The sequence below is a fragment of the Triturus cristatus genome, chromosome 6 (genome assembly GCF_964204655.1).
Source record: "Triturus cristatus chromosome 6, aTriCri1.1, whole genome shotgun sequence".
NCBI lineage: Eukaryota > Metazoa > Chordata > Amphibia > Caudata > Salamandridae > Triturus > Triturus cristatus.
This window is the reverse complement of record NC_140589.1, coordinates 1,734,489,113-1,734,516,894: the sequence shown is the minus strand read 5'-3', so window position 1 is coordinate 1,734,516,894 and position 27,782 is coordinate 1,734,489,113. Positions and strand designations below refer to the sequence as shown.

General features: G+C 46.0%; 1 protein-coding gene across 1 annotated transcript in view; it reads left to right on the top strand.

Moving 5' to 3' along the window:
* TAF1A (TATA-box binding protein associated factor, RNA polymerase I subunit A) overlaps nt 1–27,782 on the top strand; it is a 519,167-nt gene that overhangs the window by 289,729 nt on the left and 201,656 nt on the right. The window contains exons 5-7 of the mRNA XM_085612966.1: nt 5,257–5,449; nt 11,653–11,783; nt 24,508–24,666. Of these exons, the coding sequence (XP_085469092.1) occupies nt 5,257–5,449; nt 11,653–11,783; nt 24,508–24,666 (483 nt within the window). The remainder of the gene's footprint in view (nt 1–5,256; nt 5,450–11,652; nt 11,784–24,507; nt 24,667–27,782) is intronic.

Genomic DNA, 27,782 nt, shown 5'->3' with positions numbered 1-27,782 from the left:
AATTAGGTTCTCCAAGGTATTGCCTTAGACAGCGCATGCACTTGCTGTTGCAAGACATTTAGTTAACTTAGTGGGCTTAGAACCTGCCGATTGCTTACCATTGCTTGGCTTCATTTGTCTTGTTGGGTTTGCCCCTTCCCTGGAGTATGGGCCGATTGCATATGTTGTTCTACTGCTTGTTTCCAGGTACTACTTTTTTCTTTTTCTTTAAGCACACTACGAAGTGCTTATGCACACATTACCCTCTGCAGCCCTTGCTCATGCTGCACAGTGGATATGTGCAGTGGATCCTGAGTAGAAGCAGGATCTGCCTGCTGCCTGGGAGATATACTGGAAAAGGAGTTAAGCAGCGGTGAGTGTGCTAGGGGACAGAGAGGGTGAGAGCATCGGGAGAGGTTCCTAAACCCACCTGCCACACCAGGTGACTGCCGATTTCGGGTGAGACTTGGTATGTTTTAAGGCTATGCAACTCAAGGCTTCAATAAAAACATGGTGTGGGCTAAATAGCGTACACAAAGTGCAATGTTGCCATATGAAGCAATGTGACCCGGAAATGACATCAAATGCTAGTGTGTAATAAGCATGTGTCAAAACCACAAATTAAACATTTTTGTGTGTTTGAAGCCACAAACATGCGTAGTTAAAAGCAGAGTATGTGATTGGAAAAATTATAATATTTATATAAAATAAGAAATTTGAATATAACTTTAAAAAACAAAGCAGAGATTGCTTTAAAAGGCTAGGCTGATTTCCTTTACATCGGGAACTCATTTGGTTTAGGCATGGGTGGGTCTGTGAGTGGGTGTCTAAGTATCTGTGAGTAGCTGTGTGAGGGACTTGGCAACAACAGAACCGTAACTGGCCCTTTATCCAACAAGAGTCCACAGTTTTGCACAAAATATCTACCCAAGTCGAGTACTTTCTACTGGTTAATTACTAACTGCTACCTCTTTGGGTAAATATCCAGTACGTATTCTACAATCAAGCTGCGTAATGAAGCACGAGTAAATGTCACCAGTGACCTTGTCTGTGTTTTGGCAATTTGATTGTTCCTGGTGCGTCCTTATTCAGAGATTTGTGATAACATGAATCCTCCTATAGAGAAGACAACGAGACTACAAAGAGGTAAATCTCCTTCGAACAAGAGTCTTTCTTCTTAACTAAATGAAGTAAGTGCTTCTTTGTTTGGTGGAGATGTCCGCATATTCCTTGGCTTAAAAAATGCGTCTCCAAAATTGGCGGGAAACGTGCCTGGGGGCCTCTTGCTCAGCTGTCAGTCATCCTGACAAAAGGCGGGAATTTGTTTTACTGGGGGGAGGGGGGGATTGCATGGCCCCCTATCCCCTGTTTGGTTTTGGCACAGCTCCCACCATGCAAAAGCAAACCGCTATCTCCGTAGAATGGGCACCTCGGGAGATATCAGTAGCCTGACCCGGGGAGGTGGTGGTCCCTAGGGCCGTTAATGGCTCCAGGTGGGGGGTCCGCATGGCCCCCCTCCTTCTAGTATATACATAGCCCTGGGAAGGTGATAGCCCCTGAGGCCCTTTTGAGCAATGGAGATGGGTTACTGCGAACCGACTCCTGTTTTTATTCATCAAGCCCCTGGAAGGTGCTGGTCCCTGGGGCTCTTACAGCCTCACGAGGAGGGCCGTGTGGCCCTGCTCCACTCTATTTTAAAACTCGGCCAGCCCCGGGAGGTGGCGGTCCCCGGCGCCAAGATTGGCCATGGGCGGGGAGCAGTGTGCGCCCTCCCCCCCCAAAATTATATTGTTAATTATGCTTCTGGTCCTTTAATAAAAGCAAGCACGGGAGACCCAATAGTCTTTAAAAAAAAAAAAAAAACACTAAACATTTTTGCCACAAATTTGCGACTCCGCGCCAAACTGCAAAAATGCTTTTTGTGGGGTCCCTAGTAGACACCAGCACCATGACCAGCACACTGTTTTTGGGAACATTTTGTGAAGATTCCTCAAATAACGCCTAAGTTATAGGCCAGTGAAAAAACACATTTCCTTTGGAACTACCTACTGGCGACTACAAATAGGTAATATATATATAATGTGTTTGTATGTATATGTGTATGTATGTGTGTGTATATATGTATATGTGTATATGTATGCGTATTTATGTGTGTATGTATGTGTTTATATGTATGTATGAATATGTACGTGTGTGTGTATGTATGTATCCACAGACAGCTTCCTCGTTAACAGAGCCCCAGACCCTGGCAGGGCGACTTCGTTGAGCAGGAACGAAGAGTCCTACTTTTTATCCAAACATATTTCTACACCAGAAATATGAAGAGTCCAGTGCAAAAGGAAACTCAATGCACTTTACTTCAAACTTTGGAGACAGGCAGGCAGTCCACCATAAAGCACATGACCATAATCCTTACGCGTTTCAGCTTTCCCTCAAGCCTTGGTCACAGATAGGCATTCATCAAACAGGGATCCACCATATGTGTATATATGAATGTGTGTGTGTGTATATATATATATATATATATATATATATATATATATATATATTCACTGAAAAAAACCATAGGTTTCAGACATGTTAAAGTTAGGAATTAGCATTTAAAAAACCTTTGAAATTCACTGAAAAAACCATAGGTTTCAGGGGTGTTCTAGTTAGCTGGACACTTCACTCGTACAAAACCATTGAAATTCCTTTGTTATAGTTACCTCGCGCGCCCGCAATCCACTGCTGATGATGTCACATATTACATAATTCATGACATGGTCAGTGACATCACTGATGACATCAAATGACATCACTGATAGATAGATAGATAGATAGATAGATTATACCTTGGGTAGTACAAACGCACTTAGATGGATGTTCGTTCTACAACGTTTGGACTAAGTGTTTGTTATCCGTGTCCTCATAACAATACATTTCTGTGATATACACGTGTTAAAAGAAGGCCTCAGGCGCGGATTCGGACCAGTGTGAAGAAAAAATAAACACAAAAAAAGCCGCCTTCATGAATATCAAAAGTATGTCCCCTTTCGACTACACTTCACCGCCGCTACTAATAAACCATGGAAGTGGGCGAAACCCTGGGAAACACTGGACGTGACTCCGGCACTCGCAGTTCAATTGTAATATAAATAGAGTTTCCAATAACGGCCCCTTGCGCTTATTCTTCACTAATAACACCGCTTACTGGCCCAATTTTGCTGTTGCACTCAAACAAAATTACTTAAAAAGCGAGCCAGCTACCGGTTATTACTGAGCAGTGTTTTTTTGCTACCGAAGATGCACTAACTGATGACTTTGGTGCACGCGCTGTCCCAGGGGCCAGGCTGCTCGCGAAAGTTTTTGGATGGCGACAGTTTAGATAAATTGGTGCATGAAACCTGCCAGTAGCTCGCATCCAGCAGAGCTGCTGTCAGAGCTGGCGTCCCAGTCTGTCAAGCCTTTAAGTGAAGCATCACCTTTTGTTTCTGTCTGATAAAAGAGGCTTAGGGATGGTGAGTTGATAAATATGTACAGAAGTGTACACGCGAATGAACAAAAGAGCAGAGGTACGCACACACCCGTGTGTCTGTACACTACAGAGTCACCCACGTACAGGTGGATAGGCACATTGATTTTTACCTTAGCACCACACCAAGTCTGCAAAAACTGCAGATCGCCGCAACGAAAGTCCTTGCCAGGCTACCTCTACCTTCACAAACCGCACATTGATTTTTACTTGATGCAAGGTACAAGATGACTGCCAACACTTCCTGGTTTGAAGCTCGTGCTCGGAGGGTTAGGCTCCGCCCAGATATCGAAACTTTTTATTTTTTTAATATCTCAGGAACTATTGAATGGATTTACACCATTTAACAAAAAGGGCTCTTTCTGAACCAAGAGCTACCTTTTTGCCAAATTTGGTGCAATTCCGTTCAGTAGTTCGGCTGTAGCTGTGTCTAAAGTTTCCTATGGAAAATAACAAGGAGAAAACACGTTTTGGGACCCTCCTTTTTTCTCGGCCCCCGCTTAACGAATCGCACCGAAACTTTCAAGACAAGAGCTGGCCGGAGTGCCCCACTAGTTTTGAAAATTGCACGAAGATTCGTCATCCGGCGCCAAAGTTATTGGGAAAACAAAAAACACTTTTCCTATGGAAACTAGGTCCTAACTATAGCTACCTACTGGCGACCGCTATTAGGTAATATATGTGTATATGTGTGTGTATGTGTGTATATATATATATATATATATCTATATGTGTGTGTGCATACGTATATATATGTGTGTGTATACTAATGTGTGTATGTACATGTATGTATAAATATGTATGCATATATATGTGTGTGTGTATGTGTGTGTGTGTATATATATATATATATAATATATATATATGTATGTATGCATATGTGTTTCTTTTCTTTGAAACTTTTTGACCTATGCCACTCGTATGACTGAGAAATGGACTCATACTTACTGTATGTTGAATGCAATGTATGGTGTTTTCTAACTAAGGATGTTTACCTACCACTACTTATGCCTGTAAAATGGACAAACATGAGGACTTGTTCCCAAACAATTGCTTCTTATGCTTTTTTTGTCTTTTGTATCTTTAAAGTTCAGTAAAGATTTTTTTTAATAAAAATGTTTACTAATAATTCTTTTTCAAAATAGGAAATTTGACCTTGGGTCATGTCTGCAGGTTATTGAAAAGATTAGTCACATCTTTTAGAGCTAATGATATGAAGTACAGTTTGTGTATGCGGTAGTGGAATTGCAATCAAAAATGCTTTGACATTCTGAAACTATAGCAGTGCAGACCCATGATTCCACCTTGCACACTTAAACTGCTATCTATTTGTGGTTTGGAGCTAAGGAAAGGAAGAGTAATTGAAAGTTCAGAAAGAAAACCGTGGTATAAAGCTTCATTGACTTTGTGTTCCTTCTGTGGCCCTCAAGACCTGTGAGACCAGGGGTAGCAAGGGGACTGTGCGAAGTATTGAAGCTTACTCCACTATCTAACTCCCACGAGTGATGTCCAGTCCATAGTCTAGGAGGAAGAGAGTCAGAAGACCCAAGTTGTCTAGTTCCAAGTTGTACCTCTCTGTGTGATCACCATTACTTGTGCTGCCAGCTCCATATTAAAAACCACACCAATTACTGTCTTGATTTTACTGTACAATGCATTGTCACGTTAGACAACACAAATGCATGCACTTTACTGCTCGATGATTTCCAGGGCTTTGTTTTAATCAAAAAATGCATCTCTGAGCTTTTCATTTCCTTCTTCAGGTGTGCTTAGAGCACGTTTTTCATCTCCTGTGTCATGGGTTAACAGAGGATGCATATCTCAACCTTACTGTAGCACAGAGCTGGAGGCATGGCGATAAGTCACAAGATAAAACCATGAAACTTATCCAGGCCTACCAGGCATTGTTAGTCTATCAGAAATGGTCACAAAAGCGGTCTGCCACATTGGAGAATGGTAAGTTCCTGATGAATCAATTGTTTCTTACTTTCCTACAAAAACACGTCATTGGCTTTATTAGGATCTTGACCTTGGGCAGTGTATGCAAGCCTGCCTTTCTGCTTACGTTATACATATATTTTTGTACTTAAGATTAATCCATGAGTGCAGCACAATGCTGTAGCACCACAAACAACAGTACAAATAATATTTATTTAGGAATACAATAGCATGTTTTTATGTAGTGCTTCATATGGCTTATAGCCAACTCTAAGTACTTTAAGTTGTATTATTAACATACAGGTGACAACTGAGGGTCGGTAACGCGTCTGGTGGTATCTTGCGGGTTAGTTTACAGTAACAGTGTAGGTAACTGAGGGAATAGAAGTTAAATAGAAGCTTGTGGCCTCCTAAAATATGATACGTGTGCAAATCTGAGATCAGTAGTCGTGAATTTTCAGAGCTTTCGGAGGATCAAGAGAAAGGGGGATTGACACTAATTCTGGAAGACTGTTTAAAAACTGATCCAGGTTAACATTTGTGTGGTTGCAGGAATCAGTGCAAGCGGAGGGATTCTCATGCTGACATATTGGTTGTTAACAAATAACAATCTTCTTGGTGATGCAGACACCTCTGAAAGCTATTTTCTTTTTATGAGGGAGTGGGGTAGAGGTTGATTCCTTTGTGCAGCATTGCAAAAAGGTTTGAGAGCTGCAATACTTGTGTGATGGGATTCCTGCAAGTTGGGCATTCCTACCCTAAATACCAGCCCCTAATTAGCTTTCATGAGGGAGTACAGATTTTATTTTTAGATGAAGATATTATTGGCAAAGGGTATGTTGTACAGTAGTCTATGGTAAAGCCAATAGATGTTTGCTGAATTGACTTGGTTTGTTGAGATGCCAAGTGTAGAGAGCTGAGTGAGTCAGGATTGGATAGAGATTCTGTAGTATTGAGTTTTAGCAAGACGTTAGCCACTCTGGTAATTAAGAGAATGGTTTAAACATATTGAAATTAGTCAGCATACTGACGAATTGTGATTTTTGGTCTAGAATTGAACTTCGGTTATAGAGTGTGACCAGGGTAGATGCCAAAGTAGCAATCGGTGCTTATGAATGAGTGCTTAGGGCTTAAATGAGAATTCCCCTGGAGGAGAACTAGGACTAGGATTATAGGCAAGTATTATTTCCTTTTTCCATAACTTCGCAACGAAAGCCCAGAGCTTTTATTTGGTTTTTCAACAAATTCCCAATGCTTCACGCTCTGTTTACGGTTCTCAAGGTTCTCCTCCTTTTTGTCTTTTTGACCTTGTGCATCCTGCTGCTCAGTGGAAGATGATCCATACAGTGGTGTTTCATGCAGCAGTTGGAAGCCTCTTTACTTGCATGGAGACCTTCTGCTCAGTCCTTTTTAATGTCGATTGGTGAATGTGCCCCTTCAGCGGCATGAAGGGTCATCCATTTTGTCTACTTCAGATGCAGGTCTCAGTTCTTTAGGGGTACCTCCTCGCTGGCCTGTGACTCTCATCTGGGAGAGATAACTGAAGTGACCTACTAGCTGGCACCTGGAACGACGTTTGGAAAGGAGCTGCAGCCAGAATAATAAATTATGTGTTGGCTGTATAATTAAGATGATACTCTGGAGCTCACTGCATACAAACAATCTGATTGAAAAATCTGTGGAACAAAGTTGTTAGGCCCTTTTCCTCAACTGAAATCACAAAATTATTTTCTTAGCAAAGTGAACTTGGTCATTTGGAATATAAAGAGATTATACAGCACTGAGAATTCATCCTGTCAAAATTGAAATAATAATAATTTGACACGGGCAGGAGAGGATGAAATAGCTGTACCGAACAGCAGTGATTCTATTTATGATTCTAGTTACCTGATGCCTTTAAGGCAGATTCTTTTGGTGCCACAATCGTATTAACAGACATAGAAACTCTTTCCTCTATAGGTGTGGAACACCCTATGTTAATCTCTTCTAGAATTATAATATCTGAAACTGTAACTGAATATTTACAGATTGAGGGAATCCTACTTACAATTGTCCCAGGATGATTGTTTCTGTTCCAGGGAAGACATGGCTTGGCAGTTCGGGCTGGACTGTTCCCATGAGGCACAGGGTCAGACAGATTTGCATATGGCCATGTCTGAACTGGGGTGGTGGAGTGAGCTAAAGAATGTTGATGAATTAAACCCAGATCAGTTGACTGGGAGTGAGTGTTTGATTTGCTCAAACGCTCCGTCCATCATCCCCTTTGGTATTGCGGTTTTAAGGAGGGCAGCTGTTGTCTTAGATTGCCTACTTGCTTCAGTAGAATTATCCACAGACCCTTTGGTGGATGTTCTTCACCAGGGTAAGAGGGGAGTGGAACCCTTACGTCCTTATGAGTCTCTCCACAACATATTGTTTGGGGCTTGGGCAAGGCCAGTAAACGAAATGCCTGTAGACCGGGCTATATCCCTTAGACATCGGCCCACCCCTGGGAACCCTGATTATCTCTTTAAACCTCCCTCCACAATAGTTCTGGTTATGCAAGTAGCTACAGTTTTTGCTAACCCAAATGTCCTCCCTCTGGCTCCACCAACCACTCGGTCCATATGGCTGGAAAGTTGTGGGAGGAATATTTTCTCTTCCGTTAATGCAGGCAATATGGTTTTTAAATACTGTATGTATTTTCTGCAGGTTTTCCCATGCGGTTTATCGGACTCAGTGGAGAGTTTACTGCCCTCTCTCCCAGAGGAAGCCAAAAGCGACCTGCTACAGTCGGTGCCTGATGGCCGAGAGGAGACAAAATTCAGTGTAAAATGTGGTTTGGACACCACTGATTCCGTGGGTAGAGCTATGTCTCAGTCTGTTGCACTGCACTGCCATGCTTGGCTGCATCAGTCTGGGTTTTCAGAGCCTCTACAGAATAGCCTGAAAGATATGCCATTTGATGGTGTACACTTATTTTGTGTACATGCTGATTCGGGTTTGCAATGATTTGGAGCTGCACGGTGTGATAAAGACACTTAGACATATCTTTGAAGACTCTGCTTTCATTCTTTTTTTCTTTCTTTCCGACTTGTGTAGACGGAAGTGTTTATTCATCACTGAGTTGCAATACATATTCTTCTACCTGCAACCAGTGTGGTGTTTCTGCCTACTGCAGAAGTTTATGGTTGTTTGATCTGCTAACCATGCTATTCTTACCATGTTTTTGCCTGACCATTACTTCGGTCATTTACGATTATGGTTGTGCATTTATTCTGCAGTAAAATTGTGTTCTTTACGCTATATCCCACGATGTGCAGCTTTCTGCATTACTGTTACTGCTTGGCGCACAAGTCGTGCCATTCTCCATCGACATAGACAGTTTGTCAGCTGTCTATTTGTGTTTTTTTATTGATATACAGGTCTTGCAGTTTGCTTACTCTACAGAAGTGCTCAAGTTTATATCATTATGGTACGTTTCGTACTCTAGGTGGAGTATTTTTTGTATGCTATGTGAGCATTTCTAAATATATAGATGCTGAGTTGGGATTCTCAGCTTGTGCACTATGGGACCCTCCTTTGGGGGTGCAGAGTTCCACCCTCTGTGTCGGGTTATTCGTACGATATTCTACATTTGTGAAGTTTGGTACCCCTTGTTAGGTGATTTTGATATTTGTATCTTCATGGGAGTTTCATGATATATGATCAGTGTTGGCCCCAAGATTTTCCTCTTGTGAGCCTTTAAACTTTGTGTTTTGCTCTTCAGGTTCTGTCTTATAGCCATTACTATTTGATTGGCTCTTCCACACCTTCCTGTAGACAGGGTTGGTTTGTACATGTCCCTTGGTCATGTTTGTTTCTTTTCCTGGGATATTCTCATGCTATATTTGGTCTCCAGGGAGACGTCTCTGTCGATTCTATTCCTTCTCTTATAAAGGGTACTTAATACTCTTGACTCTTTTGGAGTTGTTATAACGCTTTGCGTTATTACTAAGATTTCTTCTTTTTGAAGGTCATTTCCCTCTAATGATGTACCTTTTCGTCTCTCAGAAGTTATTCCTACACGTGGCCAAGAGGGGACTAGGTATTTACCTCATAACTCCTACTTTTTGTAGATGGCTTTTATTCTTGTCTTACGGGAACATTGCTCTTCTACGGGACAACTCCTTTCATCATTTACCTAACTCTAGTTGTTGTATTTGGGCTCGCACTTTGTGGACTATGGTCCCTAGATGACATATACATATTGAGGTTTATTTTATAGATCGCTCAGATTCTTTTTTTATGGACTCCTTTAAAATTCTCCAATTTCAGTGAGTTTTTTTTATTTGCACATCATCTGTAGATGGGTCTCTTTTCATATTGTAAGATTACGTACTAACCATGTGTTTCGCTAAGCTTCAAGCTTTCTTTTTCATCTTTTATATCTTATTCAACTTTATTCTCTTGCTTGCTGATACTGTCTCAGGCAGTTTCCATTACCCTGGCGTTTTGGATGGCTTTTGCTTTCCTACGTAGCATGATGACCATTTTTGGTTTCCATGCTATTATGCCAACATTGTTTGGCTGAATATTCGGCTATATTTTCTCTTGTCTATCCATAGGTGATTTTTCACTCCTATGTCAGTGTATTTCTTGGAGATATCGTAGCGGGCTTTCTAATATTTCTCTAGGGATATGACTGTTTCTATGACCCTAGTTGTTCTGGTGGCTTAGTGGACTACAAGTACACTGCAGGGGCCTGCGTTTTACCTTATGGTCACAGGTTCATATCTCGGTGACCAAGCCTTTCTTCTTTCTGAGGTAGATAACTTGGATACCATTTAGTTGGGTAACTTTAAACATCTGTTATTCAGAGCCAAGATACCATTGCCGTGAACGTGCAATTTACGGCTACACGTTATGTATGTTGTCTTGAGTCTTTTTTTTTTATAAAGCTTTCGTTATCCTTTCCCACAGGTAATGGACCTCTCTTGCTGCTTCAGTGCAGGTCTAGCTTGGGTTGAACTCTTATGGCACAGAGGCTTTCCTCTGTGACAACCTCCTGTCCTGTGTCTCACAAGTATCAAACACGTTGTTCTACTCTGGATATGTGCGACAACAGTTTTATTCTATAGAGTTATTTAGCAAGTTGTACTGCTATCATGGCGAACGTTCTTCCCATGCCTTCTATGTCTTTACGACTTTTCTTACTGCGGTTCCTTCTTCAGTGCTTATGCGGTGAGCTTGCAAGGGTTCGGATCCTTTTTAGGATGCGAGTAGTTTTCTATTCGTCTTCTTGGTTGGCTACTACCACAGTTGTCATGCTCACATGTATAATTTTATTCCCATGCTTCTTTAATGTCTTGTGACTTTACTACAAGTTTTTTAACTTATAAAGTATGTTATTTCTCACCTACTTTATATGGTGGTCTGGTATTTTTCTCTGCTTCTAGGCCGGTTTTGTTTTAGCTAGCAGCTTTCAGTAGTCTCAGTTCGCAGACCCTCCTCCGGGGTTGGTCTACTTTGGTATTTGATTCTAAAATAAGGAATCCGCCGCTAGATGTCTCTGTCAGATGAACAAGTTACTTACCTTCGGTAATGCCTTATCCGGTAGAGACCGTATCTTGCCACAGATTCCTACTCCCCTCTCATTCTCCCCGCTCTGCGAACAGAGTCCTCTTTGGTCTCTATACTTTCATTATGAGACTTCAGATACCGAACTAAGAACTCAGTGTTACTGAGACGGATGTATTTACTACTTCCTGCAGTTTACAGATCACTCATTAGTCCATTTAAACAATTGTATATCTGTGGCTGTTGGAAACTGCGCACTGTGTCCTGCTGAGATTGCACTCTCTAGACCTGTGTTCTGCTCCTCATCATGTATCGATAACAACAGTAATTTACTGCATAAAGACCTGCACCTTAAAATGGCTGAACTGGGTGCATGTAGTGCCATGCAAATTACAAAAATATTTAAAAGAAATACATATAATTCTTAGATTGTTAATTCGCTAGCAAGGGAGTTCATTTGTTTACTTACAAGTTTTTTGCGCTTCTCGCGCACTTTTAATAGGGCAAATGACAAGGAATTATTAATGTTTGTTTCCAGCTGTATTGCGTTAAATACTGCTAAAAAAGTGAAATGAATGGAGGTTTTTGAGATCTCCAACTACTGATGTCTTTGCTTGTGTGCTCTTGCACCAGATGAATCCTTTATTATTGTTGTTACAATGCAGCTTTTCCTTCATTTTCAGAGTTGGATTACTTATCTCAATCAGCCTGTGCACAGGAGATGGCCAGTTACTTCCAGCAGGCGACAGGAGCCCTCCGTGAGATCATCCAGGTCCCAGGGGTGTGGGATGTCTTTGTCCAGAGTTATGCTGATGTAAGACCATACATCAAAACAATTCATTATGTCAATGGATGCATAAAGCCTTTTTTTATTTGGGATCTGCCTCTGATTTTCTTCATGAACTTCTCCCCGTTCTTAAAGTGCATAGATGGCTGCCCACAAATCATGCAAAGCAGACTGAATTTAAAAGGTTTGTCTATTTTGGGCTTAGTGGAACTGCCTGGCCTCACTTCTATTTGCTTGTTTTGTATTTAATTTCGCTGCTTTGTGTGATCTGTACTGCTATTCTCCTGTGACGCTTCGGAGCTGTTCTCCTTCTGGAGTCTTTTCCTCACAGGGTCTTTCTCCTCCTCTATTCTCTTTCTAAAGGATTCTCCATGCCAGCAGGGCCTCCATCATCTTTCTTCTTTAGGGAACACCAAATGTGGCACCTTCCAAAGAATCTACTTGGCCCCTGGCCCTTACATCACAGTTTCTCTGCCTCGCCCATCTCATTCTGTGATGTTTACAATCGATGGACTACTAGAACCTCCACGCTTGCAGCGAGCCGTCTCAGTAGGAAGTTACTTTTCTTTCATTGTCTCTGTAACACAGACAAGCTCCATCTCACAAAGAGAACCACATGGAGCCACTTGTTTGTTAAAAAAACAAAAAAGGTCCCTTTCCTGACTACTAGCCTTTTAATTTATTGCATTTGACCTACAACGGTCAATAAGACACACCTTAAGATACAGGTAAGCATGATTTTGAAAAATATAGGGATGGACAAGCCGGTGTTAAATAGAAGGTAGCAAAAGCAATGCTGATGGTGCTCCAATTTAGGTTAAATTCTGTCCTGCTTTTCGAGGTAGAATCAATCACTTCCAGCTTGAACCCTACCCAGTAGATCTGCAACTCTGGCCATTCTTGTAGAGCACTGTGTGTATGCTCTTTCACAATCAATCAGTCCTTTAGGACTCTGTTCCCCACTGTTAGAACAGTTTGATTTGCAGTTTGATTTGGACCGTCTTGGGCCAGCTAGCCATCAACTTTTCTTCTTCATGACAGTTCTTGAGAAGTTGGTCCCCAAGTTGCCTCTCACTTGGCATTTAAAGATAATAATTTGCTCTGAAAGCTTCAGTCTAGGTTCAGGCCCTGAAACTGCCTGACTGACGTAAGTGAATAACTTTTGGAAAAGACAGATCATATATTTCTTGAGAGACTATGGGAGATAAAGTTGTTGGGGATACTCCATGTAGGAGAGTAGGGTCTGCAATCCTATGATCACCCAGATTTTTTGCTTTTGCTTCATTGGTTTACGACTTTCTCCGGCTGTGGGCCTGCCAATCAGACCCACAGCCTAGCTGTTCTCTCTCGAAATTAACACACATGTACGTTAGGTGCATCCACTAATTGGAACTGGGCCGCCTTGTCAGTCCCTGTCTCAGCATACCACAGGTATCCAGGGCATCGGTGTACCCAGGGCCTACCAGGGGCTGCAGCATGTATTATGCCACCCCTGGAATGGCCGCCCAAATCTGACACAACTGGCTGCACGACAGCTGGGGCCACGTGGTGTAATCACCCGTTGCTGTAGGTGTAGTATTCCTACACCTAACCCTAAAATGGACACATGGATTCCTATCAGTCACTCCTATGGCAGGCCTTATCAATCCTGAAGGCAGAGTGCGGGGAGTCATGTGGGATGGTGCTCTGGTGCGAGCCGAGCCCGTCGACGGCTTGCGGAACCAAGTCCTAATAGCCGTTCCATGGTGACGCGGGCCAACTATTTGCTAACTTTGGCATCGCATCACCTACACATGTCGCGTAAGGTGTCATACGAATTGGAATACGAACCCCTCGCTAGTTCTGGCGACGGGGTTAGCATTCCCCCCTTCTAGAGGGGCACGACATGGAAGTAACCCTGAACCCCGGTTAAAGTTGACTCAAGCCTCAGCATCACAAAATGGATGCTGCCACCAGACACAAGTCTGACCTCCTGCTGCTGGGGGACCTTCCAGCGAAGGGAGTTTGGACAAAGGGTTTCCTGTCGAGGGCGGTGTTAGCACCGTCCCAGACAGGGTTTGTGTATCCCAGGTAGGCAGGGCTGAAAGGAAGGTGATTGCCAGTGGCACCCCGGTGCTCACTGTGCATAGCCCGGCTCAAACCAGTTTCGGGGGCACACCCGCCCCTGAGCTGGCGCGAAGCCGGACAAAGGATAGGGGGTGTAACCACCCCCCTCCTGGCTCCACCCATAGGTAGAACCTAGTCACGGGCCAACCCCTTTTTCTTAGAATAAAGGTAGGAGCGAGTCCCCTTCCCAAATTGGATAATCAGATAATCGGATACCTCCGAATCACGAACCACTTTCCACGAAAGGAACTCTTGACTATTTCTGAAGACTCTCCCTTGTGGCTAAGGAGTAGCCACCCTGCACCAGCAGGCACCAACTAAGCGCTTGCGGTTTGCTGTAAGTCTCTCCTACGGATCAAGACTGCCCAGCTCGACGAGACCCGAGTTCCCTGCCATCTCTGACCTTTTACCTCCCTCATCAGCTCAGCTGAGAGTCGTAGGTGTGACGAGACCTGCGGGACTGGCTATCTTCAGAACCTGCACGACGCTTATCTAGCACGCCCACCGAGGGACCCTCGAGTGAGTGCACCTAGGGTTTGAGAAGCCCTAAACCCTGAGCAGCTCCAGCATCGAAGTCTGTCTCCCCAGCATCCGCGAGATCTGCGTGGGGGGCCCTTCCGCTCCTTGCTGTTCACCGCGTTGTCCGACCACTTGCCGACCGGCTTGTGGCCCTCTTCACGACGCTCCAAGATTATTTTTCATCACTAGTCTGGTTGCTCCAGACTGGCACTTGCTCCCCTTCAACAGAGGAGTACCCCGGACCCTCCTGGTCCACTCCCGACGCCATCTTGACTCCCCCGCTTGGGTGGCCACTGCCAAGATCCGCTGCCCCCTTCCTGGGCCCAGCATCATCGACAGCAGACACCTTCGTGGGACAGCTCGCCCTCCATCCTGGTCGCCGCCGCGCCTCCTGGTCCGAGGAACAGCCGAGTCCGACGTCACCCACTCACCTGGTCGAGGTGACTTCAGCCGGTACCCTCCTGGTACCCACACGATCGCTGGCTAGCGGTTGAGAACTGAGTCCCCTCTGCTTTCAGGTTTTCCTTCATCACCGATCCAGGCTTGGATCGCTCTGAACATCGTCACTGGTCGCCTGCCAGCAACTTCTTCTTTCAGGCTCCTGAGACTACACGAGGACTCCCGACATCTTGACGAACTTCACGCAGCCGCAGCCTCCGGGCTAGGTAAATCGAGCATCTCGGTGCTCCATCGCAGGTTCGCTCTACAAGTGTCCAGTTCCTTTTTCGTTTAGTCCCACTGATCGGAACACTCCGGAATCAGTACCTCCAGACTCTAACCATTCGCATTTCACTGTTAGTGTAGATGGTTTCTCGTGCCCCTCGGGCATTTGTGTAAATTGTGCAACTGAAGTATTTTCCTAAGAGTTTGTAGTGTGCTTAGCTCCCTGACTCATAAAGAGCCAGGGTAGTCTTGTTATAAATAAATACCCTTTTATTTTCATAACAACTTGTGTGGTGTCCTTTCACTTGGTGTTCAAGGGGTATATGTGATGGTAAACAGCTGGCTTAACACGCCCTCTAGAGTTTAGCCTAAGACTGCTCGTATCCACGCTACTAGGATAGCTGGTCTAAAAGGTTGACTTACAACCAATCATCAATAAGGGTCGTTTGGAATGATACACAGTGATCACTAGAATAGTGAGCACTACATATCAGGCCAACTTCTCACATTGGTGAGCAGCGGTTGGGATTTGAGCTTGCTGTTGTTTTACCACACACGTATCCTAAGAATATCGCAGTGAAAGATCACATAAGTACCCAGGTACATATAACTTAACTTAGAATACTCCGAGTTCTACTGAACCGGCTGTTGTAGTGTAACAGGGCTTAGCACACCCTGACTACAACTCCTAGCAAGGGATCAGTAGGTAAACACATAGTGTAGGTAGGTGCAACACTTACACCGCACTAGACAAGCATGTCGGTCCACGGAGAGTCCTCGCAGACTCCCTTAGTGGTCAGTGACCCTCCACAGGTCGTGTCACGATATGCAACCCTTAGCTTCAAGGAGATGCGACAACTATGTGCCTCCAGGAAGCTAAACCAGGGTTCTAACCCTACCATCGCAATTCTGATAGGTCTCTTAGAGGCGTACGATGCTAGGAGGTCCTCTAACACAGGTCCCCCCAGTGCAGATGGGAACATGCCTCCCTTAGAGGGAACCCTCGGTGACCCCGACCTCGACCTCCACACAGAGGAGGAGGACGAGGACGAGTTATCGGGAGACGAGGCAGACAAAGGTCCAGTGGTAGTCAGCAGGCTTACAAGGACCAACTTAAGCAGGCATGAGAATGGAACTGGGGGAGCCCCGGGCCCACGCTCAAGCAGGCTTAACCTTGGGAACGGACGAGCTAGGTCTCTCTCCAGAGGCTCCGGCAGATCGGTTCATACACATGTCTCTCAGGCATCCTCTCAGAGAGGAATGACTTCCCCTCAGAGGAGGGAGCATGAAGCGAAGATGCGGGAAGTCAATCTGAGGATCGAGCGGGAAGAACTTGCCCTCGCCAAAGAAAGACTTGCCCTGGCCCGAGAGCAGAAATTAAGTGGGTTAGATCCCACTGGTGGCAGCAGTCTCAATAGAGAGAAAGACAGGGGTATAGACACTAGACACCTGAGTAAAATAGTGCCCCCCTTTAAACAAGGGGACGACATCCACAAGTGGATAACTGCTTTGGAGAGGGCCTGCACTGTCCAGTGCGTCCCCCCAAGTCAGTGGGCAGCTATACTGTGGCTTTCCTTTGAAGGTAAAGGAAGGGACAAGCTCCTCACTACTAGAGCTGAGGATGCTAACAACTACCAAGTCCTGAAGAACACACTGATTGATGGGTTCGGCTTAACCACGGAACAGTACCGGGTGCTGTTCCGGGACACCCAGAAAATTCAGTCTCAGGATTGGACTGACTTTGTTGATTGTGCCACTAAGGCTTTGGAAGGCTGGTTGCTGGGTAGCAAGGTTACTGATTACACAGGATTGTACAATCTTATCATGCGAGAACAGATTTTAAACAACTGTCAGAACCAATTGTTGCATCAGCACCTTGTCGACTCGGATCTGACCTCTCCCCAAGAATTGGGAAAGAAGGCAGACAGATGGGTCAGAACAAGGGTCAAGCAGAACCAGAATCAGAACCAGGGTGGTCAGAAGAAAGCAGACCAAAAGGGTAACAAGAACGAACAAAATGACCAGAAGTCTTCGACAGGTCCCCAACAAACCAAAGAGGGTGGGGGTCAGGCTTCACAGAAGAAGAAGACTCAAGAAGGCCAGTCAAAAAGGTGGTGCCAGTACTGTAAAAGTAAGACTCACTGGTTTAGTGAGTGCACCAAGAAAGGAGGGCAAACTCCTACCACTGCAGCCCCTAAGGCACCTGCGCCCCCTAGTACAGTCAGCAGTGGTAGTGCGCCTCCCAAGGCATTAGTTGGGTTAACCTTGGGAACCGAGGGGAGTGACGACTTAGTCGGCACGCTCACTCAGGCCGTCCTTGTCTGTACAGGGGATATGGATATGTCCCCTGATGCCAGTCCCAATACTTTGGGCAAATACAGACAGACACCTTTGATCAATGGAAAAGTGGCTCAGGCCTACAGGGACACGTGTGCCAGTGTCACCATGGTGACGCCTAACTTCGTGGACCCTGGACAGATCATGCTAGGTACCAATTACCTAGTGACCAATGCCAGCAACGTCACTACCAATCACAGTATGGCAGTTGTTGATTTCTCCTGGGGAGGGGTAAGTGGCCCGAAAAAGGTTGTGGTTAGTTCAGACCTCCCCGTAGAATGTCTGTTGGGCAATGATTTGGAAACGTCACAATGGTCAGAAGTGGAGCAGAGGACTCACATGGAGATGTTAGGCTTGCCAGCACATGTCCTTGCTGTGACCAGGTCACAGGCCAAAAGATGCCCCACTGAACAGGTGCTGGATCCTGGAAGAACGGACCAGACACCTTCCAAGAAAAGGAGCAGTAAGGGTAAGGCTTCGCCTTCCCCCTTGCCCCAGGTTGTGGATCAAGTCTCCGAGGAGGCTGACCTTAAGGAACTGAGGGAAACTGAGCCGCAAGAGCTTGAACCTGGTCAGGTTGAGTTTCTGGGCTCAGGGGGACCCTCCAGGGAAGACCTGGGGAAGGCACAGTTAGACTGCCCCTCACTTGAACCCCTCAGACAGCAGGCTGCTGCTGAGGCTGCAGGGAACGCCACAGGTACCCACAAAGTGTACTGGGACGATGGACTCCTGTACTCTGAGGCAAGAGACCCCAAACCTGGTGCGACCAGGAGGCTGGTCATTCCCTTGTCTCTGAGAGGTTTCCTTCTCACCTTGGCCCACGAGATTCCCCTTGCAGGTCACTTAGGCCAGAATAAGACTTGGGACAGAATTGTCCCACACTTTCACTGGCCCCACATGTCCGAGGATACGAAGGAGTTTTGCCGCTCCTGTGTCACTTGCCAAGCCAGTGGTAAGTCAGGTGGCACGACAAAGGCCCCCCTCATACCACTACCAGTGGTGGGGGTACCCTTTGAGCGAGTGGGGATCGACATTGTCGGACCAATGGAACCCCAGACAGCATCAGGGCACAAGTTTATACTGGTGGTGGTGGACCACGCCACCAGGTATCCTGAAGCTATTCCCCTTAGGACCACTACAGCACCTGTGGTGGCACGGGCCCTACTTGGAGTGTTCTCCAGAGTGGGCTTCCCTAAGGAGGTCGTCTCAGACAGAGGTGCAAACTTCATGTCGGGATATCTGACTGCTATGTGGAAGGAATGTGGTGTCAACTACAAGTTCACCACACCCTATCACCCACAATGCAATGGGCTGGTTGAGAGATTCAACCGGACCCTAAAAGGGATGATTCACGGACTACCTGAAAAGCTTCGGCGGAGATGGGATGTCCTGATACCCTGCCTCTTGTTCGCCTACAGAGAGGTCCCGCAGAAGGGGGTTGGCTACAGCCCTTTCGAGCTTCTGTTCGGACATCCTGTAAGGGGACCCCTTTGTTTGGTAAAGGAAGGATGGGAGAGACCTCTCAGAAAGCCGGCATCAAACATTGTGGACTATGTGCTCGGTCTCCGCTCGCGGATGGCGGAGTACATGGAAAAGGCGTCTAAAAACCTTGAGGCGAGCCAAGAATTACAGAAAGCTTGGCACGACCAAAAGGCTGTCCTGACTGTGTACCAGCCTGGACAGAAGGTGTGGGTGCTGGAGCCAGTGGCCCCAGCAGCACTCAAAGACAAATGGTCTGGGCCCCACACGATCATTGAGCAAAAGGGAGAGGTCACCTACCTGGTAGACCTGGGAACTCCCCGGAGCCCCCACAGGGTGCTCCATGTAAACAGGCTCAAGGCATATGTCGACAGGGAGGGCATGGGCTTGCTCATGGCCACAGATGAGGGACAGGAGGAGGAGAGTGACCCTCTCCCGGACCTGCTCTCTCAGAACCCTGACGATGGATCAGTAGATGGTGTTGTCTTTTGTGGCAGCCTCTCTGGACATCAACAAAAGGATTGTAAACAGGTTCTTCAATCCTTTCGACATATGTTCTCTCTGACACCCAGTCAGACCAATTGGTGTACCCATGAGGTCGACACTGGGGACAGTCTACCCGTAAAGAGTAAAATCTATCGGCAACCTGATCACGTCAGAGACTGCATCAAGACAGAGGTGCAGAAAATGTTGGAGCTGGGAGTCATTGAACCCTCGGACAGCCCCTGGGCTAGTCCCGTAGTGCTCGTGCCGAAACCTCACACCCAGGGCGGTAAGAAAGAGATTAGGTTCTGCGTGGACTACAGAGGTCTCAATGCAGTCACTAAGACTGACGCCCACCCGATACCAAGAGCAGACGAACTTATCGACCGGTTGGCCTCGGCCAACTACTTAAGTACGTTTGACCTGACAGCTGGGTATTGGCAAATCAGGTTAGCTGAGGAGGCCAAGCCCAAAACAGCATTTTCTACCCCGGGTGGGCATTATCAGTTCGTGGTAATGCCCTTTGGTTTGAAAAATGCACCTGCCACCTTCCAAAGGCTGGTGAATCAAGTTCTCACTGGGTTGGACGACTTCTGTGCGGCGTATCTGGACAATATCGCTGTCTTTAGCTCCACCTGGGAGGATCACCTGGTCCACCTGAGGAAAGTGTTAGAGGCCCTGCAGAAGGCAGGCCTCACTATCAAGGCCACCAAGTGCCAGATAGGGCAGACACAGGTTGTATACCTGGGCCACCTTGTAGGAGGGGGTCAGGTTCAACCGTTGGAGAGCAAAATACAGGCCATACAGGACTGGGCTCCTCCAACCACCCAGACTCAGGTTCGAGCTTTCTTGGGCCTGACTGGTTATTACCGGAAATTTGTCAGAAATTATGGATCCATTGTGACCCCGCTAAACGACCTGACAAGTAAAAAGATGCCAAAAAAAGTTCAGTGGACAGCAAGCTGTCAGAAGGCATTCGATGACCTAAAGCAGGCCATGTGCACAGCACCTATCCTAAAGAGTCCAGACTACTCCAAACCATTCATTGTCCAAACAGACGCTTCGGAGCTGGGTGTGGGAGCTGTTCTATCGCAACTGAATTTTGATGGTCATGACCAGCCCATAGCTTTTATTAGCAGGAGGCTGACCCCCAGAGAGAAGAATTGGTCAGCTATTGAGAGGGAGGCCTTTGCTGTGGTTTGGGCCCTGAAGAAGTTGAGGCCATACTTGTTTGGCACTCACTTCAAGATTCAGACCGACCATAAGCCCCTCTTGTGGCTAAATAAAATGAAGGGTGAAAACCCCAAACTACTTAGGTGGTCCATTTCCCTACAGGGGATGGACTTCACAGTGGAGCATAGACCTGGCACTGATCATGGCAATGCAGATGGGCTCTCCAGGTATTTCCACTTAGAGCAAGAAGACTCACCTGGTCAAGGTTAGCTTATTGTCCCAAAGTTTGGGGGGGGGTCATGTAGGAGAGTAGGGTCTGCAATCCTATGATCACCCAGATTTTTTGCTTTTGCTTCATTGGTTTACGACTTTCTCCGGCTGTGGGCCTGCCAATCAGACCCACAGCCTAGCTGTTCTCTCTCGAAATTAACACACATGTACGTTAGGTGCATCCACTAATTGGAACTGGGCCGCCTTGTCAGTCCCTGTCTCAGCATACCACAGGTATCCAGGGCATCGGTGTACCCAGGGCCTACCAGGGGCTGCAGCATGTATTATGCCACCCCTGGAATGGCCGCCCAAATCTGACACAACTGGCTGCACGACAGCTGGGGCCACGTGGTGTAATCACCCGTTGCTGTAGGTGTAGTATTCCTACACCTAACCCTAAAATGGACACATGGATTCCTATCAGTCACTCCTATGGCAGGCCTTATCAATCCTGAAGGCAGAGTGCGGGGAGTCATGTGGGATGGTGCTCTGGCGCGAGCCGAGCCCGTCGACGGCTTGCGGAACCAAGTCCTAATAGCCGTTCCATGGTGACGCGGGCCAACTATTTGCTAACTTTGGCATCGCATCACCTACACATGTCGCGTAAGGTGTCATACGAATTGGAATACGAACCCCTCGCTAGTTCTGGCGACGGGGTTAGCATTCCCCCCTTCTAGAGGGGCACGACATGGAAGTAACCCTGAACCCCGGTTAAAGTTGACTCAAGCCTCAGCATCACAAAATGGATGCTGCCACCAGACACAAGTCTGACCTCCTGCTGCTGGGGGACCTTCCAGCGAAGGGAGTTTGGACAAAGGGTTTCCTGTCGAGGGCGGTGTTAGCACCGTCCCAGACAGGGTTTGTGTATCCCAGGTAGGCAGGGCTGAAAGGAAGGTGATTGCCAGTGGCACCCCGGTGCTCACTGTGCATAGCCCGGCTCAAACCAGTTTCGGGGGCACACCCGCCCCTGAGCTGGCGCGAAGCCGGACAAAGGATAGGGGTGTAACCACCCCCCTCCTGGCTCCACCCATAGGTAGAACCTAGTCACGGGCCAACCCCTTTTTCTTAGAATAAAGGTAGGAGCGAGTCCCCTTCCCAAATTGGATAATCAGATAATCGGATACCTCCGAATCACGAACCACTTTCCACGAAAGGAACTCTTGACTATTTCTGAAGACTCTCCCTTGTGGCTAAGGAGTAGCCACCCTGCACCAGCAGGCACCAACTAAGCGCTTGCGGTTTGCTGTAAGTCTCTCCTACGGATCAAGACTGCCCAGCTCGACGAGACCCGAGTTCCCTGCCATCTCTGACCTTTTACCTCCCTCATCAGCTCAGCTGAGAGTCGTAGGTGTGACGAGACCTGCGGGACCGGCTATCTTCAGAACCTGCACGACGCTTATCTAGCACGCCCACCGAGGGACCCTCGAGTGAGTGCACCTAGGATTTGAGAAGCCCTAAACCCTGAGCAGCTCCAGCATCGAAGTCTGTCTCCCCAGCATCCGCGAGATCTGCGTGGGGGGCCCTTCCGCTCCTTGCTGTTCACCGCGTTGTCCGACCACTTGCCGACCGGCTTGTGGCCCTCTTCACGACGCTCCAAGATTATTTTTCATCACTAGTCTGGTTGCTCCAGACTGGCACTTGCTCCCCTTCAACAGAGGAGTACCCCGGACCCTCCTGGTCCACTCCCGACGCCATCTTGACTCCCCCGCTTGGGTGGCCACTGCCAAGATCCGCTGCCCCCTTCCTGGGCCCAGCATCATCGACAGCAGACACCTTCGTGGGACAGCTCGCCCTCCATCCTGGTCGCCGCCGCGCCTCCTGGTCCGAGGAACAGCCGAGTCCGACGTCACCCACTCACCTGGTCGAGGTGACTTCAGCCGGTACCCTCCTGGTACCCACACGATCGCTGGCTAGCGGTTGAGAACTGAGTCCCCTCTGCTTTCAGGTTTTCCTTCATCACCGATCCAGGCTTGGATCGCTCTGAACATCGTCACTGGTCGCCTGCCAGCAACTTCTTCTTTCAGGCTCCTGAGACTACACGAGGACTCCCGACATCTTGACGAACTTCACGCAGCCGCAGCCTCCGGGCTAGGTAAATCGAGCATCTCGGTGCTCCATCGCAGGTTCGCTCTACAAGTGTCCAGTTCCTTTTTCGTTTAGTCCCACTGATCGGAACACTCCGGAATCAGTACCTCCAGACTCTAACCATTCGCATTTCACTGTTAGTGTAGATGGTTTCTCGTGCCCCTCGGGCATTTGTGTAAATTGTGCAACTGAAGTATTTTCCTAAGAGTTTGTAGTGTGCTTAGCTCCCTGACTCATAAAGAGCCAGGGTAGTCTTGTTATAAATAAATACCCTTTTATTTTCATAACAACTTGTGTGGTGTCCTTTCACTTGGTGTTCAAGGGGTATATGTGATGGTAAACAGCTGGCTTAACACGCCCTCTAGAGTTTAGCCTAAGACTGCTCGTATCCACGCTACTAGGATAGCTGGTCTAAAAGGTTGACTTACAACCAATCATCAATAAGGGTCGTTTGGAATGATACACAGTGATCACTAGAATAGTGAGCACTACATATCAGGCCAACTTCTCACACTCAATGGCTCCAGTACATGGTATCTTTCTTAGGCAACAAACTATAATGGGTACCATGCAGTGAGCTTCTTGTGCCCACAATGAAGTTCCATTGAGACATTCCCCAATGCTCTTCTCCATTATATGCCATTTCTTCATGACTGCCCACAACCTTGAAGGATAAAGATTGTTAGTTATGGTGAAAACCAGCTTCTGATTCCTGTTTGCAGTAACGTTTAGGATAATTCACATAGTGAATCTAATTGATAAATTCCATGATTGCGTGAACGCCAAGTGACTGACTGACTCTGATACCATTACTCTGACCCTGTGCTGACTGCATCTTGTCATGCCTTTAGTGGTCTAGGTCAGGCATGCAAACCGGAATAATGGGCCTGACATGATTAATCTGTCATTAGAAACTAAATCTATTTGCTTTTGATTTGATTCTGAACTCACCGTGCAATGTGAATTAAACCGACTCACCAACAACTGTGGGTGCTATGTGCCAAATTCCCCATAGAGTCACAATTGGCTCTGCTTTCTAGAGCCTCAATTAAAGTACTCCAAACCTCCTTTTTTTTAAAAAAAAGTTTTAGTGTACTAGTTAACTAATCATTTGAGTTCAGAGAATACAAGATCCTGCAGCCTGGATTGTGGTAGTAGTAACCTTACTATGATCATTTATCCTCCATGTTCACAATGCAGTGTTAGTTTTCTTATTGCAGCTCAAATAAAATTACAGCGCTTTCAATGGTTCACAAAGTTCAGACTGTATTTCGTTGATTGAGCCATTCAATCTGCTTCTAAAGCAGAGTCACTCTTGGTTAGAGGAACTATGGGTGGCAAACTTCTCTGATTCATGTGAGCTCAGTGGCAGAATGCATTTCTGCTCCATATAAAGAATTTGCAGAACTTCCAATGCTTCAGCATGAGATTGAAAACCTTACCTTTCAATGCTGTTCAGCACGCCTTTATTGCAGTATACTATTTGGTGTCACCCCTGTAAAGTTGGTACAGGCTGGTGTAGTTTTTAGGTGAGCTCCCTATAACATTTGTACATACCATATAAGCAAAACAAATGCTTGTTTTTCATGATATTGATAGCGTCTAATGTGTTATTCTTTATTTTTATACTTTACAGCTTCTAGAGTTCCATGGTGAACAAGAGGCTGCTCGAACTCTGCTGTCCGATTATGCTTACGACAGCAAGTACCCAGCCAACCCCAATGCTCATGTCTACTTGTATGCTTTTCTGAAACGGAACGGCGAGTCAAAGGAGTCTTTGATCGAAGTACTGAAGGTATATGTTACTTAATTTTCTTTCTTTAGCAAAAATGATGCTTTCCGCAGATGTTTTACGCTTTTTTCTTAACATCACTTAAAAAAATCTTGCTTTAACTTCATGTTAAGCAAACTGGAATAAAAGAGTGCTGTGGCCTTCTAAATTGTGGTTCAAATCATTTGTATGTAGTATTTCTATAATGTGAACCAAGTCAAAAGGCACCTGAGCTCTGAAAAGAGTCATAGACCAGCGTAAAGTCGGCCAGCGATAAAGGTAGTTGGGTTGTGGACAATAAATTCATTGTGATGTAGTTTAATTTTTTTTATTTTTTTCAAAAGGTGAGTCCAACTCTTTCCTAAACTGAAGGAGTGATGTTGGCACTCCTGATGGATACAGGGATGTTGTTACACATCCTGGGTGCATAGATGTAAACGCCTATTACACTTTCTAGACTACTGGTGGCCTGGCTGGAGGTGTGCCGAGACCCACCAGACATGTTGGACTTGTCTGCGAGATAAGCAGGGGTGCTGCTCCTGATGGCTTGCTTTTTTAATTTTTTTTATTTATAGACCGCATAATTATACAAATCAAAACACACCTTTCATAGGGCATTTGCTGTAACAGTTTTAGCTAACAAAAACAAACTAGGCAAGAGGTTCAGAATAGAAAAGTGGTGAGGAAGTATTGTTTTTGTAATTAAAATAAATGTAGGCCATAAAGAATAAGTGTGAATCACTTAGAGCTTGACTGAAGTTTCGATGCCCTCCCTGCTACTGCTCCTTCTCACTGCCACACTAAGGGGCAGAATTCTTGCCGTCTGTGGAGTGCATGCCAGTAGTCGTGGCACATAGTTAGATGGCTGCCGTTCTCATAACCCAGCACACCGCACCATTGGATGGTCTTGGTGCACTTTGTGTTAGTGCAGGACCAGATAGACTACCACCAGGGACAGACAGACACCGATAACCTTCTGTGATTCCTTATAGAGGAAGTGCCAGGAATTTCCCCAGTGATAGAATGTAGTGGGTTGGCCCCACGTGTTCAGATGACAAAGTAGACGTAGCCGAGTTGATTTAGTTTATTGAGTCCATAAGTAGATGTTACAGCAAGCTACAGCAAGACCATAAGTAGAGTAGATACAGAGCCCCACCAGGAGTAGCCTCCTAGCTGCTCAGCCCATCTTCCAACTGACCACACACACACACCAGGCACCCAAGCATTCCACTCACACTAACATTCTACACAGAACACTCACACTGGCTGAGCAGCTAGGTACAGGATAAAAGGGAACATATTAACATGACCTGAGGATACTACATAGATGTACATGAACTACAGGACATTGTGAATCCCTGAGGTTCCCCCACCTCTAGGAGCAGGACTCCTGCAAGTCCAGATGTGGAGAACGCACTTTAAACCTCCCAACAAGTTCCAAACCATATGAGCTCATACTTGTGGGATCGTGTGCCCTATGGGCTCTTACTTTTGAGATTGTGTCCGACCAATTACGTGAGTCATCAAATCTTCCCTGTCAATTCTGTAAGCCACTGAGATAATTTCCTCCACTGTCCCCTTCCAGCTTCTTCCAGAAAACTGTCAGTGTATAGATTGCTTGGGCATGCTGTCCATTTGTATTTTCAGCGCTTTCGAATAGTATGGTCATCTGTCAGCATTAGTACCGTTCCATTATCTGTAAGTTGTTTTTTTAGTAAAAAATAAACCTTTAGAGCATTTATTTGTTCCCCAGAGGGTTATAAAGAGGTATAGAACATGCATTTTCATTGTGACTCATTGACTGTTTCAATGAAAGCTATCCCTGCGTTTGTATTTTTATTATAATTGCTCTTTCAGCTGGGGATCTACGTTCTAGATGGCAACCTTAAATGTCTGTTCCTAAAACTAAGACTGCCAAGTGGTAATCTGGATTTTTCAAATTATGGAACACCCTCCCATTTCAGCTTTAGGCTGAGTAGAACCTCTCAAGATGTGTTAGTACACTGGCTTTAACCTTACAGGAAGAGCAGGTGCAAACTAAAGGATGGAATCATTTAAAAGAAAATGAGTGTTTTATTTTGTCTAAATTTGCACAAGGGAAAACACTCCAAGACCCTGGTAACGGCGGAGCAAGGTAAGCTATTGGTTCACGTGCTGTAGTGTATCACGGGAAAGCATTATGTCTGACCTCATCTAGAAAAGAGTCCTGGTCACAGAGACCTATGATGTGTTCGGAGTCTACAATGTTCTTTGGTGTCTGACCCTGAGTGCCTTGATCTGAGTAACCCCATCTAGTTAGCAAATCAGCCTTAATCTGTTGAGTGCCTGGTCGATTGGTGATGATGAAATGAAATTCACTGAAAAATAAATACAACCTAACTTGCATAGGGGTAAAGGCCTTCAGAGACCGGAGGAATTCTAGATTCTTATGATCAGTGTACGTCTTGCCAACCTGCTGGGCCCCTAGTAGGTAGTGTTGCCATTCTTGAAAGCACAGTTTAAATGCCTACAACTTTCGTACAGCAACGGTGTAATTTTGTCCCGCTGGTAACAATGTTTTAGAAAAAAAATCAACTGGGTCCATTTGCCCAGTAGTGCTGTCACACTGTGATAAAATACCTCCCACAGCTACCTGGGAGGCATCTGCCTCTACAAAGTAAGGCTGCATGGGGTCTGGATGTCTAAGTACAGGGACCGTATTGAATCTTTCCTTAAGTAAGTTAAAAGCATCACTGGCCTCCCGGGCCCACTCAAAAAGTACCTTCTTTCGTGAAAGTCTGGTGATGGAACTAACAATAAAACACACAAGATGATGGACGGAATGTTGCACATTGGCAAAACATTCTTCCCCAGGCACATATCTGGGTTTAATCCATCGTTATTTTGCTCACTACATGACCCCAGTTCAGACATGGCCATATGCACATCAGTCTTGACCCTGTGCCTCATGGGAACAGTCCAGCCCGAACTGCCAAGCCATGTCTTCCCTGGACCGGAATCAAGCATCCTAGGACCGGTTTCTGGGTTTCACCCCTCTTCAGCCAGGATAGCTTGACTCCAGTGGCGTAGTGAGCACGAGAACTAAAAATGTCAGAAAAGTGTGTGATAAATCGGTGGTAAAAGTTTGAGAAGCCCAAGAA